The 16493-nt window shown below is 41.2% G+C and overlaps 1 protein-coding gene across 7 annotated transcripts in view; it reads left to right on the top strand.

Annotated features, from left to right (window-relative positions):
• Nucleotides 1-16493, top strand: part of LOC101915770 (SAM and SH3 domain-containing protein 1) — a 569828-nt gene that overhangs the window by 359498 nt on the left and 193837 nt on the right. Inside the window, exon 1 of one of the 7 annotated variants that reach the window (XM_055810048.1) lies at nucleotides 11152-11442. The exons of 5 other annotated variants lie outside the window; for them this stretch is intronic. In XM_055810048.1, coding sequence (XP_055666023.1) covers nucleotides 11398-11442 — 45 coding nt within the window. In that variant the 5' untranslated portion in view covers nucleotides 11152-11397. Of the gene's footprint in view, nucleotides 1-11151; nucleotides 11443-16493 lie in introns of those variants that run through there. One more of the 7 variants, XM_055810047.1, reaches the window with a different exon arrangement.

The following is a 16493-nucleotide window of genomic DNA, read 5'->3' as shown; positions in this document are numbered from 1 at the left end:
TCTTGTATAAGACAATCTCTTTGCACTTTGATTCCTGCCCTGCAAAGGTGAGGAGCAGCAACTCTCAGAAGAGCTGCAGGTTGTGGTGACTGTGTCAGAGAAGATGAGTTGTACAGGATGAGAGGTCAGGGCAGTATCTCAGCTGCATTACATTTCCCAGGAGATAGGGACTGAAAAGTGTTTCGTTCACCAGCCAGGCTGCCTTTCTGGAGCAAATCCAGTTTGCCCTCCCTCCTCTTCCCTTACTGAGCAGTCTTCCAGAGCCTTAACTGCCCAAAGCACAATTCTGTTTGTCTTAATGCACTAAAATGTATCTTTCTGAACAGAACCCTTGTGACTGCTGATTACTACAACCTGAAGAACTAATTGATTTTAAAGTAGGAAGGTTCATGACACTTCTCAGTTCATTTGTCTTCTGAAGATTTGGCTGGAGAAAGACAACCCTCATTCAGAGAGGGATGTTCCAAAGAAGTTGACTTTTCAATGTGTAAGATATAACAGTTATTATCAGACAGGCTCTGCTATTACCATCAATGTTTGCTAACAACACGTTCAGAAAAATTGGTAGCACTGGATATTAATGTTGGATACCAAAAAAATAAAAATAAAAAAGCAGGGACACACCCCCCATTAAATGTGAGCTAAAGCTAGGTTGGTCTTCATCTCTTCATCACCCACGTGTGTAGCTTCCCATGCTTGGCCTGGTCTGGACTGGAGTTATTTATTTGGCTAGTGTTTTTTGCAGGGTGTTCCTGAACTGCTGAATATTTTGTGTGTTCATCAGCTTGCATAATTTGCTCTTAGCTCTTGTCTTACACTAATCTCTGTCTGAGGGGAAAAAAGTGCTTATCTTATGCGGGAACTTTATTATAGAGTTGTTAAAAGCAGCTGTTTGAATCCTACTTTTCAGTCTTCCTTTCAAATGGGACAATTTAGTTTGTGAGTTTAGCTCAAGGATATACAATGAGGGTAATCAAACGTCTTTATATAGCCTCAAATTTGTGTCATAAAGAACTGCAAAAAAGGCATCCAAACGCAACACTGAAAGTTAGATGGCAATTTATTTCAACAGTGTAATCTGGCAGTCTTTCCCTGGCCTACAACAGGCTTGGAAGTGCTCTGCCATGGTTTGTACACTCTGGAAAGAAAGATCCTCATGAACACGTGCAGAGGTTAAATGTATCTTCTGTGTTTTGGAATTTGTGTTTACTTGGGTAACTGTAGGCATAGAATATCCCTGACATAAAAATGAGGGGATAGGCTAATATTTTATCCACAATTATTGGTGTTCCCTCTTCCAGCCATACCACATTTTCATCTAATGAAATGTCTCGCGACGGGAGAGACAAGCCATAGCTTTTTAAGTGTAAATGGATCACACTAGCTCTCCAGTCTGATCCTTGGTCAGAACAGTAGACAGAGGTGATGGAGATGTGCTTAGTGGGAACTACTGGGTCCAGTTCCTTTCCTTCTCCAAGCTTGCTGGCTTTCCCACCCCCTCTCCCCAGGTCAGTGAGCCGCCCAGGGCTGGGGGCGGGGGTCAGCACTTGACTGACATACCCCACCTCTGTTTTCTCTTAAAAGCCGTCTCTGAGTACCCCTTTCATTTTTCTTTATTCTTACTGTGCAGAGAATTTTCATGAGAAATAGTTCATTCCTCTTGGTTTTTTCAACATGCAAAGCAAACCAGTGCTGTGTCCTTTCAGATCTTTGTTGCTTTTTTTTTTTTTTTTTTTTTTTTTTGGGGGGGGGGGGGGGGGCAGTCCAGGGTGGCAAAGTCAGACTGGGCCTCCAATCCCACAGGCACTATTCTAATGCGTGTAAAACATCAGATGCTTTTCCAATTGTATCTATTTAGGAGAAAGCACAGAATATGTTTAGTGCTTGGTAGGAGTTGGCTTTCTGCAATTCTGCTGGTGATGGAGTTTGCTTGCTTGGTCTCTGCGTGGGGCTAAACAGCAATGACAGGGATATTTTGTTCAAAACTTGCTGTGCTAAACTACAAAAAAACCAAACAAACAAACCTAAAACAAGCAAACAAAGAGCCACATGGTATTTCTACAGCCGTATTGGTTATAAATCATTATCTTTGAGACCACTGGTAAGTTTTGTAGCAAGTTTTATCCAAACACGCCCTCTGTGGAAAGGACTACGTGTGCTCGATGTAGCGTACCTGCGGATCTGGGGAGGGTTACGCGTAGGGGCCGCCCGGAGCAGGGCCGGCCCGCTCCGCCGGGCGGCTGGGCGAGCGCGGGCTGACACCTAGCGGCCGCCGCCGGGCGCCGCGCCGGGCCGGGCCGGGCCGGGGGACCGGGGCCGGGGCCGGGGCCGGGGCTGGGGTCGGGGGCGGCCATGCATGCGAAGGGGGGACCCGTCGCTGGCCGAGGTGCCCACCCGGGCTCGCTGGGTTTCGCTCTGTGCTGCTGCCAGAGCGTTCGTACCGCTGGCGGCTGTAGCACACGTCCTCACTTCAACTAAAAACCCCAAACAACAACAAAAAAAACACCACACACAAAAAGCAAACAAACAAAAAAAACCAAACAAGCCAAACTCAACCCAAACAACCCGCCCCCCCAAAAAAAAAAACCCAAAAACCCCCAAACAAACAAACAAACAAACAAAAACCACACACACACACACAAAAAAAAAAAAAAAACCAAACACCAGAGAATCTACAAAATGTCCCATGCATTTACACAGCAGGACTTTGGGTCCGTGACTGAGGTGGGGGTTCATTGCTATGAAGTGCCTGGGGAGGGGAAGGCCCGCGGAGTGCTGCACGCTCCCCCTACGCCTGTGGGTGCTTGCTGGGGCTGGGCACAGCGCTGGGGGGTCTGTGGGTGCAGTGGGGAGGCTGTGGGGCTGTGCTCTCCGGGCCACCCAGAGCCACCCACAGTGGGGTGGGATGAGGGGCTTCTGGGGCTCCCGCCTCATCAGTAATGGGAGGAATCGGCATTGTCATTGCTTTTGTCGTTCAAAAGAAGTAAACATTTGCTGAAGGAATACCCCATGTCTCCTGAAAAGGCCTAAGGCAAACAGCCTCTTCCCCTCCCCACCCACCCCCAAAACCCCAACAAAATGAAGGAAAAAGGAAGAAAAACATAGGACAAACTTAAACAAGCAGAAGAAGGGAAAACATGATTTGCTTATGTACAAGATCACAACTTAAATATGATACAAAGAGCTCATATTTTGCCCTGACTTTGTAATCATAATTCTACTTTGTTTTTCTTCCCAAAAATGAAATAATTCTGATAAGGATGATAACGTGGCTTAAATAATTTAGCCATTCAAACTTTTCTTTTGAATTATCTGGCATCTATTCACTGAAATGAAGTTATGCCTTCAGCTTTTTTCAAGGCCTAGATTTGAAACTACAGATTTATTTGCCACTTAGAGCCACTTCATATCAAAAATCACTACTGTAAGGTTGCTGGAATTTGCATTGTATTTTGGTATTAACCATTGCAAGATCACTAGTCTGTTTATAGTACAGAAAAGTTGTTTCGTGGTGTTTCCTGCTATGCCACACTACCCTTCTGAAATCAATGGAACTGAGCAAATTGGAAGAGAGGAAGATTTGGGTTGTTTATGATATTCTGGACAGAAATAGATGAGGCAACTGAGTCCTGTTTTTTTATGATAGAGAACTGTGGATATAAACAAAATGCAAAGGGATTCCATTGGTACTAAGAGATTGTTATTTCCCCACTGCTAACGCCAGGTATTTAAAAAAACAGTTTTATTTACCATATTACATTTCTTTCCTTTAGGCATCAAACTTTATGTCCTTTCTCTGTGTGATTCTGAATACTTAAATCATCATGAAATATTTCATGAAAACCGAGCTTCTCTTAAATAACATGATTCTAGGAGCTGAAGCTTTATAAAGAAAGCTATGGTTATATACCTTTGAAAAAGCCCCAGGTTATGAAAGTTATGTTAATTAAATTATAGTATTGTTGTCTGGGGGAGGTTGTGTCATTTGTAGTTATCAAAGTATCTGTGGATATTATATATCGATAATGAGGAATGAGACTGACCAACAAACTGCCAAATATTGTTTTATTAGAGCCAGATGCTGGGGGAGGGGTAGGGATACAATCACAGCTTTTGCTAAGAGCCAGGTTGAGGCTATACTGACTTCTAGCCTTGGACATCTTTTTCCCATCAACTATCAAACCCTGACTTATCCTTCATATAGTACTGTCAAGGAGTTTGATAAATATCTTGCTGATTACTTCTGTACTTTATATAATTCTGGCTTATTTCTGACAGGTAATTATATCAGTCTTTGCAGCAACCTAGCTTGGGCTATAAATGTTTTTCTCATGCTGCCAGGCTGCTGTATTAAGTTGAACACAGGACAGTCTGCCATAGACAGAGAAGCTGATACTGTGTGAGAAAATGTTTAAAAATCTGTTTGCAAGTCTGATAGAGAGCGAGGAAGAATGTTGTTTACTGTTGTTTACTGGGGGACTTCATACAAGAACAAAACCAGCTTTTTATTTCCAGTCAGGATCTTGTTGACTGTAGACTGCTTTAGCTTCTAGGATTTAGGATAGTAACTAATGATTGGTAGCAGCCTCCTAATAACAGATAAGTTGTGTAGGAAGCCAGCAACATGAACAACGTAATTAACAGAGCTGCTGGAAAGTTCAGAGTAAGATGATTTGTTCCTCTCTCTTCCTGTCTTTTTTGGTAAATGAGATGGTAACTTTTTTTAAAATCAATATCAATCTTTACTGCATTGTTTCCAAAAAACCCACAGCGTTCATGTCTGGGTAGGCCTGACTGAACAAAGAGCATCAGTGGCTTTCTGCCCTACCTTCTAGCACGGCAAATTGTAGAATAATGTTCTGTATTATAAAACTGATGTAAGTACAAACCCACTTTTTGCAGAGATTGCTGGCATCACTCCTGCAGAGGTACCAGATTTTTCTCTTCCTTCTTGGGAATGGCAGCACTCTGTGTACATTGCCTGCAACATACAGCACAGTGTATATTGTCAACAACTTAAGTACACAAAACTTAGGTCAGATGAAAATAAGGCAGCTAGCAGTCATCAAGTCTTTTCAAAAGTAGTTTCTTTGCTCTCATTTGGTTTGGTCTGGTCTTTAACTAAGCTTAAAATTGCTGTTGTCGGTCTGTCCAAGCTGGTGAACTCTGCCAAGGAAGAAACACTGAGCCACTTCCTTGGAAAGCAGCTAAAAATGCATTTTCAAAACAGTGAATATTTTATTGTACACTCTTTCATTCCACAAAAACCCTTGCTTTACTTGTGTTAGTGTCCAAGTGTCATGTTCTGTGCATGGGATGTGTGTGCACAGATAAACGTCTTGAGTTAAGACTGGCTCCACATGGAGAGCAGCGCCATCTGCTACCTCTGCCTCGCAGCCCCAGAGACCATAGATCTGATCCAGGGGAATGACTTCCTGCTCCTCTACTTGCAACATTTCTTAAATGTTTCTCACAGCTCACATAGGAGTTGATCTTGATGTCCCAGCTTTGTTTCAGCAGTGAAAGGACTCCTGCTACTGCAGATTTTTATTCATGCCAGGGTTTTCTGCTACAGGATCTATAAAGAGGAAGAGCGCGATGGGAACTCTTCCTGTCAGCATGCTGATTTCAAAAAGCAGCGTTGTTCCTGCAAGGAGGAGGAAGGAGGAGGGCGGGGGGGGAAGCATAGTTAGAAAATGAAAAGCAACATTTCCCTGCTCCTCCACTTTGGCAGAAGTATCTGGGAACATGACGAAGTTTTGGCATTTGTTGATGCTGAAGACCTGTGTATGGGTTCCTGGAGGGTGAAGATGCTGACCTCTGGTTTGAATTTGCAAACCTGCCATGAACTTTATGGTCCTTACTTAGTGTCCCAGCTCCTCTGAAGACTCCATGCTGTTATAGTGTTGTAAATTAATGAAAACAGGGACTGAAGAAAATGTAGTAAAGGGGTGATAAAGTTTTTCCTAGCCAAATTTTGTTCTGATCCCCACAGATCTCTGTAGCATAACAAGCAAGGACAACTGGTAAAATTTAAGGTCTCTTTAGCATAGCTATGTCCGGATTTACTAGTTTACTATATAGTTTGCATTTGGAGTCACTGTTAGAGATGCTGGAGACCTTTTTGTCCCATTTCCTCATTATTTTATCAATTACCAGAGTCCTTGGTGTTGTATTCCCCTGTAGTGATCTGTACTAAACACGAAAAAGAATTCCCCTAACCTCTCAGACTTTGTAGTTACCATTTCATGCGATAATTCTCAGCTATAAAAATGAATCCAGTATTAGACAGTTCGGAACGGTAGGATTTTATGATCAAAACTCTCCTGGTATTTTGTGACCCAAAGGGTATTTTGAAGTGACAAAGAAGATCGTGCACAGGTAACAGTGGGGACTTACAGAAGGGTTGTGTTTGACTGCTTACCTTTGTCACAAACAATCCAAAACAGTTATTTTCAAGGATCTTCTACCATGGTACATAGTGAGCATACAAGAATTTTTAATAGGTAAGATCTATAACCTGGCTTTTTGTTTTAAGATTGCTGCTTATGCCTCTGCTACACTTCCAGCTCCTGTCTTGTATTTTAACTTGATGAGTCTGATACAAATTCCATTGGCATTAATGAAGAATACTCATTGAGTCTAACAATCTTTGAATTGCATCTGGTATCAATTACATTAACATAATCAAGTGAGGCAATTGTTATGGATGCATTATTTAGCACTGATTGGGGAGGTAGTCAGCTCCCAGTGTCAGCTGGTGTTAGATGTTATTTTATAAGGGCTTGATTATTTGATTAGTATTGCAGGTTATGAATCTTTCAGTTGTCCTTTCATTGCTTGCTGTGCAATATTCTGTATTTATGTTATAGTTCCCCTAAAGTGTACACTGGAGGGGTTCAGCCACTTTATATAATTTCCAAATCTGTAATCGCTTCTTCTGTGAAGTGGCATTTCTTACAAACCTGAGTGAAGTGAGGGCTACAACGTGCCTTACATTCCGCTCCGCATCACAAAGTGAGGCGCACCCTGCATTGCTGCAGATAAGGCTTTGACCTGACAGCACTCATTTGTGCATAAAGTGGGAGAAGGACTAAGCCAGGTTTCTGATGCTGCTCATTCGAATCAGACTCACCGTACACAGTGCTCCTTAGCTGGAAAGTTGCTGAAGGCCATTAAAACAAAGAATATCAAACTACTGATGCCATGTCCTGGAATAACTTCATCAAGCCCTGTTCGGGGAGTGTGATCAGCAGTCATGAAATAGGCAGTTGGAAGTAGGAAGCAAGGTGCTGGCAGGTTACATGTGTATGGCAAAGCTCTGCTCCAGCTGTTTTAGTGACGGTGTTAGGTGTTGCCCTGTCCCCTGGAGGCTCTGCCTGTGCCCAGGACATGAGTGTGGCTGGATTGCTATGTGCAACAACAAATATTTTTAGATTTTTTAAGATCGGTATTCAGCTTGACCAAATCTAAACATATTTGTGGTTCCAGTTGCCACCAGTTTAAAAGCCATACTTGATTACAACTTGAATAAGCAAGTTCAGAGGCCACAATGGTGTAACAATAGGAGACAGGATACTTTCTACAGTGGTAATCTCAGTTTTGTTAATACTTATGGGGCAGTTAAAAATAGTTTTGTTGGTCATCAGGGTTTTTCTCCAAAGAGCTGCAGGAGACTGCAGTCAGCTGCTTGCCTTCCAGGAGCACATAATTTGCTTTTAGTGAAGTCCAAAATTATTAACTGTTATATTAACCAATGCATGTGCTTGTGTCAGCAGTTAGAAGAATTTCACTTCAGATCCTAACCTTCCGGCTGATGGACGCCTGTGCCAGTCTAAGACTTCATCAGTCAATAGAAGTCCAGCTGCAACCTTATTTCATGTTGCAAAAGCCAGACCTCACCCAGTAAACCAGACATGAAATATTTTTCTGCCTTGCCAGATTGGAGTGAAGGTGCTGGAGAATAATGTGATTTAAATTTTGGGACAGAGAAATGTGTGCATGTTGTACTGAGCACAGTACTATCACAGTGGGCTGTCTTAATCACACACGGGACAGGGGAAACCTGCAGTGTTACACCCACAGGTAAAAAAGACCCTTTGCTGGGGTGAGTTGCTGCATTTCCACAGCTGAGAGAGATCACCCATTAGTATGTGGCTGCAGTACCGAGGTCTGCTTCAGAAATAGGTCATTAAAATCAGAATATGCTTACACTTGCTGCAGGAACCAACCCTCAGAAATCTTTCTCACAAATCAAAGCAGGTAAAGTGTGCTGAAGCTCTAAGGAAAAACATTTATAAAAAAATAGTGCAAGTGCATGATTTTAACATGTAGCTATGTACATAGGTATTGAAATTAAAATATAAAGTTGAGGGTTGGGTCCTGCATAGTACAGGCAAAAGCATGGAGCTAGATGATGGGCATGTGAAACTGTTCAAAACGTGTTTTCGGGTGGGGGGATCAATATAAAAGAACTTCAGGAAGGGTACATAAAGGTGATTTACTTTTCACCTTTTTCTGGCTTACTGCAGAAAAGTGTAATTGAACTTCAACTGGTCTCTGAATTATTTGGTCTTCTGCTAAGGTAGCAGAGAAAGATCTTTGATAGATGTTTATTATGATCCTGATGGAAGATTTTATGCTGTGCAGCACGAGAATCAAAGGGAAAAAAAAAGAAGAAAATAGACTTTTAAAGATGGTTTCTACTGTGTACCATTTCACCTCTGTGGTTTTCCTTGCCATATCTATCCCAAGTTCCTGCTTATAGGATCCAGTAGTGCACAAGTTGCCATCTCTCGCCCTTTGCTCTTCTTTTTCACCCTCCCCCTCCAAATATTAGTTTGAAACAAAGAACTCAGTAACTTCGCGTTTTCACTGCAGTTTTGCACCAGAGTATTTCCAACTGTTGAAATTGTTCTCTAGTTTTTGAAATAACTAATGTAAGATGAGGTAATTTTCCATATAAATTAAATTTCATGACACAAATTCAGATGCTCCTTAAAATAACAGAGTAAAATAAAGTAGCATTATCATGGCAAAGTAATGGATTTACAAAAATTCCTTAGAGCTTACAGTGGAGCTCAGTGACAGGACATATTTCCAACCCACTGGATTCAGTGTACATGGTTCAAAACAACAGATAAAGTATTGGAGACATCCTCGTTGTAACTGGAAAGCCCAGAAGGTTAAAGGTCCTTTGCAATAGGACAAAGATGTCTGTGTTCCACAAAATGCCAGAAGAATTATATTCATTTTCCAAGTTGCAGGATTCACAGAATAAAGCAGGAAAAACATACATGCCGATGAGGAACAGTTTGCTACTTTTTGCAAATCAAAGAGCTTGAAAAGCACTAATAATAGATTTATTGCTGAACGACATCCTTTGTAATTATTTGTTTCTGGACAGATGATTGGCATCCTGTTTTATATCATTGTGTTTGTATAAGTAGAACGCTGAAGTGATTAACTGGGAATAAGTGCTGATTAAAGGTGCATCTACATTTATCCCATATTGTTTGGGGATGACACAGTCTGGGGAAATCTGAAATCAGATCATCGGATGGTAAATGTTGATCAGTGTGTTAAACAGCACAAGTATATCCTAGGCCAAAGTGTGCAGTCAGAGTCCCATATGAGTTTTTTACTGGCCTGGGTGACTCTATTGGGTGTAAACACAGCATTTTTATTCTTTTCATTTTGTCCCACTGATGTAATTAAATGCTGTCTGAAAGTGCGTAACTGGTTCAGGCTATGGTAGTGTAGATACTACACTATTGTATGCGTATTATATTAGGTATTATATATAGGTAGAATTTCCTAAGTGGTATGAAGGTGGAAGGCTTTGCCTACATTTTTAATGATTTAATGGGGTGATAGCGTTACTACTTCCTTGCCCAGCAAAAACCACCGTGTAGGCGTTTCACAGCCCAGCTGCCGAGGGTCCCCTCCAGCCGTGAGCACAAACCGCCCCCCAGACAGGCTGGCCTGGCCCCAGCGGAGGCTGCCCAGGCTCCCTCGGGAACTGCTTCCTGCTCCCATCCACGTTCTTACTTCTCGTAGTTACAAGAAGAGTCTGCAAGCGCAGCAAGGGCATCAGAGGAAGATGTTAGAGATAGAAGCTTGGCAGAAAATGTAAACTTTTAATTATTAACACAACTCCAAAGCTGTGGAGAACTTTCATCTGGATTGTCTCGGCAGTTTCCATGGCAGTGAGGGCTGCAGCACGTGCAGTGGTCCCAGGTCATTAGGAAACATCAAGAGGTAGAGTGAGTATTACCTCAGACCTCAATGTGTCAGAAAAAGAAAAAGCTTGCAAAAGAGAAAAGGTTGTCTGATGCATCAGGTGAGGGCTTGATGGCCGTGTAAAGGTCTGCAACGGCATTTATTTGCTTGGAGTGAAATTTTTAGTCTGGGACCTGAAAGCTTTTGAACGAGCACAAGGTTTAGCTGTGAAGGCAGCAGAATGAAAGCTTTAAAGATAGGCAGGTGAAATAAGTGACAAATCTTGCGCTGAAGCCTCGCAACTAATAGGTGGTCATTAGGTTCTTCCATATTTCCCCCTTTTCAATTTACTGCAGAGAGTTGTTACTAAGCTACTCAGCCTCTCAGGGCACAAACAGGTCTGCGTGGCTGTGGAAAAGAAAATGCAGCATTTAGATTGTCCCTTGTTCTTGTTACCCCCATTTCTCAAAAAATGCACTGCAAATTCTTCTGTGCTTTTCTTGGAGTTCGGGGGGGAGGGGGGGGCATGTTGTAATTGTTGAAAGCGGCAATTGTAAGTGCATGTAAATATGTATTTGTAACTTCTTCCTATCGCAATAGTTTTGTGCATTAATCCAGTAACTCATTGTAGCAGACTAGATGCTTTTAACGTGTGGCTTACGATGAACTTTATGATATTTATATATGTAGCGAGCAGGAATCCACAGTTACGTTTCACACATAGAATGTAACTTCATACACCTTAGGGACTTACACTTCAGAGACTTTTAAATACAAGCCTCTGGCTTGAAGCTATCTTTCTCTTGGCTGCACATAGCACCCAGTAAAAGTTTCTATCTGGCACGTCATTTCTGAGGTGTGGCAGAGTTATAGATGTTAATATGAGTTGAAGTTTTACAAATTATTATGTTAGAGACGTGTATGAATCCTTGAGTTCCTTTATTATATGTTATGCAAGCATTCAGTTAGCTGAGGCATTCTTCACTTTTGAATCATAAGGAAAATGCCACTACCCAGCTTGCCTGCAAACTCGTTTGCTTAGAAGCCTCATTGCATCAGCGAAAACAACAGTGCGTGTTTAGAGCGCTCTGTGGAGCACAATGTTTCCTTTTCTTCATTCAGGACTTTAAATGATTGGAGTGATACTTTTGACAAGGAAGATATAATTTCATTGTCATGGATCATTTTTCAGGTGAAACTGAGTTTTGGAATAAAGTGATGGTGAGTAAACCATGTGAGGGGGGAAGGAGGGATTATTTTTGTTCCGAGTTTTATTCAGCAGTTTCTGAAAACTAAGATGGAAGTGATTTTGGTATTCTGACTGCAGCTATGTTTTTTATTAAGTGGAAAACATAACATAATGATTAAAGAAGGGGTGAGACAGTAACAGGCATGCTTGCTGTCGTGTTCCATGGGAAACTGGAATGTGATTTCTCTTTTAATATCAAGATACAAATCTGATTCACAGTTAGTTCATCTGACTCCTGAAGGGGAAACATGTCAGCTCATTAAATAGATGCATTTTGTCTAAGCAGCTGCTTTTAACATAATAGCAACCTAAGTTTTCAAAATCATTTGTGGGTTTGCTATCTAGATATTTTAAGAGTGCATTTTTACTTTAAGAAAAGGAAAAATAAAATCAAAACCTAAACTTATTTCAGATGGGGGGAAACTTTTTAAAGGACTTATTGTGATTGTTCCCTTTCTGGGAACTGTATTCTCTGTGTTAACTGTATTCTGCATGTTCTGTAAGTAGCCATTTTCTTTTGTTTCTTTTTTTCTCTTTTTTGCCATCAAAATGCAAATAATATTTCAGTCATTGAATTATTGATTTCATCCAAACAGGGAGGGTGGGAGTTTTTAAGTCCAGGTCTTGCCCAGAAGAGTAAAAAGGCCAGACAAAATAATGCTGCTTAAGTATAGGGAGGTAACCACATGCATAGCTGCAGGTTAGGACAAGTAAACTTTATTGTGCCTTCTCTTGTTGCTGATGGTAATCAGAACATTCATATTAGCCTGATGAAAAGAAAAAAATCAACTAGAGGTTTTCTAAAGTAACTTAAGGAACACTTTTTTTTTTTTTTTTTTCTGAGGGAGAGAGGCAGCGTGATCTAGCTGTAAAGCGTATAATCAGTGTGTCTGGCTTATCAGCTTATCATCTCGGGCACTGCCACAGGCAGCCTTAGACGAATTTAAGGGAGCCACCGTGCAGCCAATTTTACTGCACTTGCTTACAAAGTGAATTGTACTTTATTCATGTAGTAACATACCCCTGCAAAATCTTTCCATTTCCGTATTTTTAAAATAGCAGTAATTTTTGTCTCCTTCACAGGGCTGCTATTATTCTTACTCCATTGGTGTATTTAGTCTTTGATGACACCGTTTCAGCCATCTCTAGGTCTTTCCTCCATAGGCAACACTGCAATTTGGAGAAAGCGGTTAACATACAACTTCTTCACATTTGCAGGGACTTATTTGTATTTCCTTGTTTCAGAAAAGGCAACTAAAGTAACCGTTTGGCTGTCCAGCTGCTGAAAATACAGGAGTACTTAAAACAACCTGCATTTCAGAGATGTATGAGTTAAGCTAATCTTTTTCCATATAATTTAGTTCAAGTTTGCAAGCTATGGAGTTCTTCATTTTGCTATCTTGTGTATGTGATACAAACATCATTAGCTCATGACAGCAGGTTTGCAAGTGCAAATGATCATCCTGTTGAACCTTTAGGCCATGATCATGCGATCTGGTTGTAAACCAAGAGTCTTGTGGGTAAAGATAACATCCGTGCTTGTCTGAACATGTATATTGAGTGGGTTCCCAGGCATGGAAGTGACCTTTGTAATTTAGTTCTTTCACAAGAGCTTGTGTCCAGTGACAGCTTTGGAAACACCGTCTCCTTCTTGGTTTGCTAATTGGTTTAAATATCTCTTTAAAAATAAAACTAAGAGAGCAGCTCAGCTTGTTCTTTTTGTGCAGTGACTGGATTTTTCTACTGCCTTTCTCCCAGAATAGTAGCACTTCTATCTTCATCTGACTGTACTCTCTTCTCAGGTGAGCTCGCTCTGCACTGAGAGCTGAGCTTTATAAACACTACATGAAGAAGATGCAATGAAAACTTCTGTCTACAGGATTTCCTATCTCTTCAAATCAAGTTTTCAAATAAGCGGCCACATGTCCTAACGTTTTCCTGTCACAGAGCATTGCTTGTAGGACAATGCAATTTTCTTCATTGTTTTTTGCAATTGAATGCAGCTTAATAATTTAAAATGTCCAAAGGAGCAAAAATGTTTTTTTGAAAAATAGGGCTATGGTTGTGTGAACATTCTAATTTTCAGGAAGGCTTTCACAAGAAAGATGCCTGGAAATATTGGTTGTAATTTCAAAATAAAAAAGCAAATGCATTGCATTCCTGTGGAAGAAGCCACCTGATTGTCATGAAGAAGATATGCCAGTGTCTGCATTGTTAGTGAGGTCTGCAGTAACATTGCTGTGCTGAGCTAAGATCTGGAGGGGATTCTCAAGTTGCCCTGCAGAGTATCTCAGTGCTGGAAGTTGAGGAGCTGGTTTCCCGTGTGCCTTGAGGATGGGGTTATCTAGCCAGCTTGGTAAGAGTGAGTCACAATAGCTAGTCCATATTGGATCATTGGACTGAGCCACGTCCCCTGTCAAAGACAAAAAGAAGAAAACACTTTGAGGCATGCTAATACTTCAAAGACAGTAGTGGACCTGTTCTCCTAATCTCAGGCGTTTTGCTTACCTCAGTTCCAGTTCTGAGTTTTGGTGAAGAAATACATGACAACCAGAATGTGGCTAAACATCTTGGGATAGAAAGTGTAACAGGGGTAGAAAATATTTAATCCTATAGTCATCTTACGTTGAATAGTGGGGAGCGGAAGGGAGGTCATTAGAGCAAAATGGTGGTTTGATGCAGGGCAACCAAATCCTGTGGAAAGATTAGGGTAGTCGTTTCCCCTCAGTTCCTGTTGGACACTGATTTTCTTCCTCTTTTTGTATCTATGGGTCAGGTTTGAACTGTGACTTTCAACAAAGGCTGATGAATGTGGCAGGTCTCTTGACTTCCCTTGGTGGCTGCTGGTGTCCTGAATCTGGGCATCACTCTTGCAGGCTCAGGAGTGCCCTACCATCCTTATCATCTGCTGGATGATTTCATTTGGGATGCAGTTAGTTATCAACAAAATCTCTTAGTGAAGGGGGGGTTCTTTGTATAAATTCAGAGCTGCTGTAACGTGCCACTTGGTGTCAATGCAGTGTTTGAAACAGGCCGCGAGAAGGTGAGTACAACAGAAAAAACACTAATTGCCAGGTCATGGGTTCATGGGGCCTGTCTAACCATAGGAGTAGGATGTGCCAGTGTTCGCTATTGGCAAGTGCAGCATCACTCAGCTAAGTTTTTTGGGATGTAGTTCAGAAACTTGGCTCTGCAAAACCATAAGTTAACTGTGTGGCCAGCTTCACCATACAATGGAAGGAGTGATCACACTTTCCTTTAATTAAAGTGCTTAAAGTAAAAAGATTAGCTAAAAAGTGCTTTAGCAATATCATAAGTAAAAGCATTAGTAGGTTTTAAACATGAATGCTGAAGAAATCATGATTTAAAAAGTAAGCAACCCTTCTGAACTCAACAGATCTTCTGCAGTCTCAGAGGCAGAGGAGGGAAAGCCTGATTTGTAAGGTTGGGTGCAGCAAGGGAGTGGGCTGTGTCTTCTCCTTGTTTCAAGTTCTGGAAATGCTGATTGTAGCCAGCTTCCCTTGCCAAGCAGAGGTCCAACCGTTTTTAAGAGGACTATTCTTATCTGCATACAATGCACCAACATCTGAAAAGCTTTACCCATCACTGACCAGGTGGAAAGTTCAAATTCACATGTGAAGAAACTGCTGATCCATTTGCATGATATGACGGAGTCCCACTGTTTGTTATGTAGTTAGGCAGTAGATAGCAAAAGATACTGAAACATATTTTTCCATAGTAGTTACATATAGAATGTCCTTTTTTTCTCTTCCTCCTAATTTTCACTCCTATTTTACTACCTATATTTATATTTACATTTATTTTCCATCCAATCTATAGAACTGAAAGTACTGTATCCACTGTACATCTACATTTGTTTTCTGTCAAGTCACCCAAATTCTGGAAACCCAAACCCAATATTTACAGGTAATCTGCTCATCTGGAAGCTGATAATTTGTTTAGAATCAGGTTGAAGGCTATATGCTTCCCCAGAGAAAAGACACATATATTGATGTGTTTATGCTTTGCAATAATAATATTTGTCCATGTGAGAAAGCATGAAGCTTTTTTTCTTCTGCCACACCATATGGCTTATGACTATTTACAATCCAAGCAATAACAGCTGCTGCTGCTGCGTAAGGGAATCCATTCCTTTGAGCTGGAGATGCGCTGAGTAGCGAATGACAAAGTGTACGTACACAAATGTATTCCAAATACCTTCATTTACCACTCAACATCTTGTCTATCATTCTCCTCTTGGAAACCGTTGGAGCTTTTTTCTTATATGCTTAGCTAATGGGGAGACCTTTGACAGCTTGGTTTGGGAGTTTGGGAGCAGATAGAGAAGCTGTGTCTGATGACAGCTATCCAAATGGGAGAAGGGAAGAACATTCTGGCTGGGTGCTCAGCAAAATGAAAATGTGAATCATGCTCTTAACCCCTTTCAAAGAAAAAACAGCTGACTCTCTTAATATATTAGAAGTCTCTAGTTGGAAGAATAAACCAGGTAGTCTTTTGACCTTTAAAACATGGGTCACTTCATGCCCTTCATTGATGGCATGCTTAAAGTATTAAAAAGATATATTTTGCATTTCTCAGCTAGTATCAGTCTTTTGGGGCTTCTGTCAGTTGCCTGTTTGAGCCTTTTTCCTGCAGTTTTCTATTGGCCATTCTGATAATTCCTGAATTTTTGTATCAGGCGTTGTAAAAAGTGATTTACCATTGTCAGTCATTCCTGTCAACAGCAAGAGGACAATTTACAGATATTATACAATTGGGCTACGTGCCTGGCCTTTACCTATGGTGTTCTGACTGGAATCAGCATTTAAACCGTCCATGCCTGTCAGCAGGTTCTCTTATATTTGTACCAAGTTGTTCGTGTACCTGCTCTTTCCCAATAGGTTTGATAATTGGCACATTATATTTATTATGACTTATCTCACAAAAGCATATTCCAGGGAGGATGAAATGTTCAGGGGGATATTCCCTGGGCATCTTCTTCTGGCACACCATAATCTAACAA

The sequence above is a fragment of the Falco peregrinus genome, chromosome 7 (assembly GCF_023634155.1).
Source record: "Falco peregrinus isolate bFalPer1 chromosome 7, bFalPer1.pri, whole genome shotgun sequence".
In the NCBI taxonomy this organism is placed as follows: domain Eukaryota; kingdom Metazoa; phylum Chordata; class Aves; order Falconiformes; family Falconidae; genus Falco; species Falco peregrinus.
The sequence above is the reverse complement of the archived record's forward strand: the minus strand, read 5'-3'. Positions and strand labels throughout refer to the sequence as shown.